The 4,694-nt window shown below is 36.8% G+C and overlaps 1 protein-coding gene across 1 annotated transcript in view; it reads left to right on the top strand.

Moving 5' to 3' along the window:
* The first annotated feature begins 3,656 nt into the window (after positions 1-3,656).
* Positions 3,657-4,694, top strand: part of cnpy3 (canopy FGF signaling regulator 3) — a 12,495-nt gene continuing 11,457 nt past the window's right edge. Inside the window, exon 1 of the mRNA XM_037680409.1 lies at positions 3,657-3,909. Within this exon, the coding sequence (XP_037536337.1) occupies positions 3,813-3,909 (97 nt within the window). The 5' untranslated portion in view covers positions 3,657-3,812. The remainder of the gene's footprint in view (positions 3,910-4,694) is intronic.

Here is a 4,694-nt window from a genome sequence, read left to right as displayed (position 1 = left end):
CACACTTATTTACATGCTTATGTTCAACATGTCTGAACTTTTTGTTGCGATTGTTCTGCCTCTGAGTGAAAACGTGTCTGATGCTGACTGTGACCACCAGGTGAGCAGACACATTCACCGTCTTTTCCTTTTTCCAACCAGAAGCTCTTCGCAGCAGAAGTGGGGGAGCATTCGCAGCAGATCAGTAAAGATCAGCTGCAGATGAAAGCAGTTTTGTTTGAACACAATCCTGAGTTCACGTCTCGTTCCCGTCACCGTGCGTTTGAGCACTCGTCAATTTAAACTGATGAAAGCGGCCTCTTTTCAGGCCGGCAGCGATGGCGCTTTTCAACAGCCTGCTGTGTAATCTGTTATTTTATTCAAGAAACGGCTAAAAAGGAGCGCATGTGAGAGGTTTATTCCAACAAAGCCCTGCTTTCGCCTGCTGTGTGGGCTGCGTGGCTGCATGAAAACCAGCTTTCATCTTTTCTTTCTCCCTCTGCATCAACCTGACCTCCACCAACTCGGTGTCAAGTCCTGCTATGAGACACGCACTGGTGTGCATGTGTGCGTGTGTGTGTGTGGAGCTGACTGTCCTTTTGGCAGGCAGCTCTGAAGCACCTCTCAGGGAAAGCGTCCTATCGTTGAGCTGCTGAGAAACGCTCTCATCTCGCTGTGAAAATCTCTTCTGCTCACACTGAGGTTCACTCAGATGCGTTCGGGCGCACGCGGGTGAATCGTTCACACCAGTGGCCATCTTAGCCTCTTTCTGGGGGTGCTCAAGCACCCCTAAATTTGAACTCAGCAAAAATTGAACAAACATAATTACGATTTTGAAAGAAAGCTTAGTTCTCAAACCTTAGATTCACCAAAAATACTGAAGACATTTTGGAATACCGTATTTTTCAGACTATAAGGCGCACTTAAAATATTTTAATTTTCTGAAAAATCAACAGAGCCTTATAATCCGGTGCGTCTTATAGTCTGAAAAATACGGTAAATATGGAATAAATGATGACACAAACGGGCCAGAAAAATCTATGATTTTTTTGCACGGGTCGAATCCTCAACACCACCTGTCAATCAATCCAGTAGGCTCATCAGCATTTGACCAACCAGTGATTGTCCCAAAGTGAAATGTCCCTTACCTGCAGGAGCTGGAGGGGTGGTGGGGGGGAGGGGTTAAAATGTGTGGGAGGAGCAGAGCGTGCTCTATTCACACAAGGAGAGCTGTTGGTCAGGCTACTTCTCATTATGTTATGTTTGTCATATGCAAGTTAACACAAGGTCAACAATGCAATGAAGTGTTCAGGATGAGAAGAACCGATTCAGTTAGAAAAAATAAATTAATAAAACAAGAAATTCTAACACATGCAATAAAAGTACAAAATAAAGTATCAAAAAGTGAAAAGAAATATAATTAATTCAACCTTTATTTTTACAGGCTAGTCTCAGTGAGTCACAAGGACTCATTTACAAGAGAGACCTTAACATATAAAGTATAGACAACAATAAACCATAAAATACAATTAAAATAAAACGCAGTGTTATAAAACAATAAATCAAGGTGCCTTTTAAAACAAGGTAATTACAAACAAGAACACATTTGCTTTGATTTTTCTATTGACCATAACAATCGTTTAAAATCCCTTAAAAGAGATCAAAGTGGACAAATTCAGATAATATTTACAAAGTCAAAAAAAAAAAGTAAACAACAACGTGGTAAAATATAACAGTGCAAGTCGGATGAATTAGTAAAAGTATTTCACAGGTAGTAATATTAGCTTCTTGTTGTGCCATTAACTCTAAAATAGTTATTGAATCGAGTGTTTACTGATGTAGGTAAACATGGATGTTAAACAACCGTTAAAATACACCAGAATGCAGGAAATGGAATTTACTTTATTCAAAATTTTCTGGGAGACCATCCCCCCCCACCACCACCACCAGTGTGTCCCCCAATATTACAAATGCTTCAGACGCCAATGGACATGTTGTTCAAGCCAAGAGCCACCATCAGTGCTGGGGGCACCCCAGCAGATCAGATTCTAGAACCGCCCCTGGTTCCCACACATGCAAACAAGTTTCCAGTCTACACAGTCTGGGAACGCCTTAAATCAGACTACAAACGTTTTGGAGCTAAATTAAGTGGGAGTTAAGACGTTTTTCTGAGCGTTTCAAACAAACCTGACTGACAAGACGATCACATGTTGAGCAGTGAAGGAGTCGTCGTCGTTTTGGTCAAACCATGAACGATCTTGCGTGATCTGTTAGCGCTCACAGTATGTGTTGGCTGTGAGTGACTCTCAGCTACTACCACACCAAATTTCAGCTCGTTGTGCGCAAAATTGGCCGAGTTGTCGACATTTGTTGTGTTTTCAAAGCTCAAATGTTCGTGACAGCCATCAATCAGTGTGAGGTCCAAACTTAGTCAACTTTAGATTAAAATTAATCTGTAAAATCTGTTATCTATTATATCTAGTTTTTGATAGTGTTTTATACTTTTGTACTTGAAGGTTTGTTAGTGTGCAAGTGTTTTCAGATTATTTAAAACTTTTTTTTTTTTTTATGTGTTGCTTTTTACCATTCTTCTCACTTAAATCATTTAAGTGTGCAGCTGGCATTAAACTGAATCAACTTTAATCAATTATAAATCTACACAGGTGATGTTTACAACAAACACCACACATGTACACAAACCGAGATTATATTTGTTGTTTTACTCCATTAACTGTGGGCAGATGTTGACAAAACACATGTTTTTTTTAAAGTAACATACGTTACATAGCAAATAATGTCTTAAAGATCTGTAGATGTGTGCTCAGCCTCCTCTGCTGGATGAGACTGAGGCTCACAGGCACCGGATGTTGAACTCAAAGATCAGAATAAAAGAAACGATGAGTGACTACTCATAAAAATGAACGCTTTAGAAATTAAACAAAATTTAAATATATATAAAAAAAAAAAAAAAAATTCTATCCCAGATAGATTTTCGATCAAGAAAGTAAATAAAATATATTGTTAAAATTTAGTTTCGAGTTTGTTCCTGAATCTAATAAAAGTATCTTCCATTATAACATACATTTTGTCTGGATTACATATTAATTGCTTTCTTAGAGCAACCAGATGGTCTTGTAATCCTATTAAAGTGTCCAAATACTGTTTGGAAATAATCAGTTTTGTTTTCTACCTCACAAAGATTTGTATTTGGAGATTTGTACCATTTTAATGATCGGGATTTAAAAACTACACTTTTGATTTTTCAAATCTAGTTGAGCAGCTGTGTGCGGCTGCAGCACAATGAAAAATTCAAACACAAATGTAAAAGTCTGAAGGACTATTTTATTTTTAACACAACAGTTACCAGTTTATCTTTTCACAATTCAAGTGTCAGTGGGTAAATAGAAAGTATCTAAATAATCAGATTTTGATAATTATTAGGTTTTCATAATTATTATTATTGATTGTTATTAGATTTAGATTTAACTTTTTTAGATTTTTCTACCTGGATTATTGAGCATGCATCATATAATCAGGTTTTGAGTTAATGTTAAGTTAAAAAGGTAAGAAGTGATACCTCTTACTGTTTATTTGCTCTCTGGCCCTTCTCTGCCTCTCATTGGTCAATCCGCTGCCACTTCTTGTTCTCTGATTGGTCAGAATTTTAGAGTGCGCAACGCCCAAAGCGGAAGTGGATGCTGGCGTATTTTCATCACCTGTGAGAGCTTTCAGAGCCGATTATGTAAAACGAGGGAATAACGGTTTTCTGGAAATGATTTTTAACGTTTGAAATGATTTTATGAGGAGATAACGAGCCGAGCTGAGCAGCCAGGATGAATTTAGTGGTGTTTTTGGTGATAATTTCGTCGGTGGGAGCAGCTAAACCAGAAGGCGACGATGAGTGGGTTCATCTTCCCAACAGATGTGAAGGTAAATATGAAGTTCAGCTGTTTGTACAAACAAACAAACAAAATGCTCTTCATATTCTGACTGCCGGTCCACAGACACAACAAGCCTCACCAGATCAGGCCAACGAAAGAGTAAAGTAATGCCTGTAAACTTCTTCACGTTGTGTTTGACTTGAGTTGCTTTTAGAAACAGCTGTGATGACCACCTCACTTCCACAAACCTTCTCACCAACATACAGACATTTGAAGTGATCCTTAAAAGAAAAACACTAACCACAGCAGATTTAGGTCCAGTTAATGTAGTTAAATGTCTACAATTGTGAGGCATAAATTATATAAAAGTGTTACAACGTGTAAGAAACATCAGTAAAATAAATTATTACAAATAAATGAGTTCAGGAAAAGTAAAAACAAATAAACTTTATTTTTTTTGCATTTTATGTCAAAAATTAGATTTTTCTCACATGCATGTCATCGTTTTCAACACTAAATGTTGGTAATTTACTTGTAAATCTTATTATTTTTAATTGTTTTTGTCATTTATTTAATTTAATTTGGATATTTCCATCGAGTTTTTTGATTTGATGTTGGATATAAATTTAAGATTGTTTTTATGATCATTGGAGATCTGTACCATTTTAATGATCAGGATTTAAAAAGTCTGAAAGTTTTTATTATTTCAGGCTCTTTGACTAAACTAAGTTATTAGGAAGGTTCATTAAAAGTTTACTGACATTTTTAGACTTTTCAGGTTTCACTGAACTCCTGAGTAAATAAACTGTGACTTTAAATGAAAGTTATTACCAA

Source organism: Nematolebias whitei, chromosome 1 (genome assembly GCF_014905685.2).
Source record: "Nematolebias whitei isolate Nwh7 chromosome 1, NemWhi1, whole genome shotgun sequence".
In the NCBI taxonomy this organism is placed as follows: Eukaryota; Metazoa; Chordata; class Actinopteri; order Cyprinodontiformes; family Rivulidae; genus Nematolebias; species Nematolebias whitei.
This window is presented reverse-complemented; position numbering and strand designations above follow the sequence as displayed.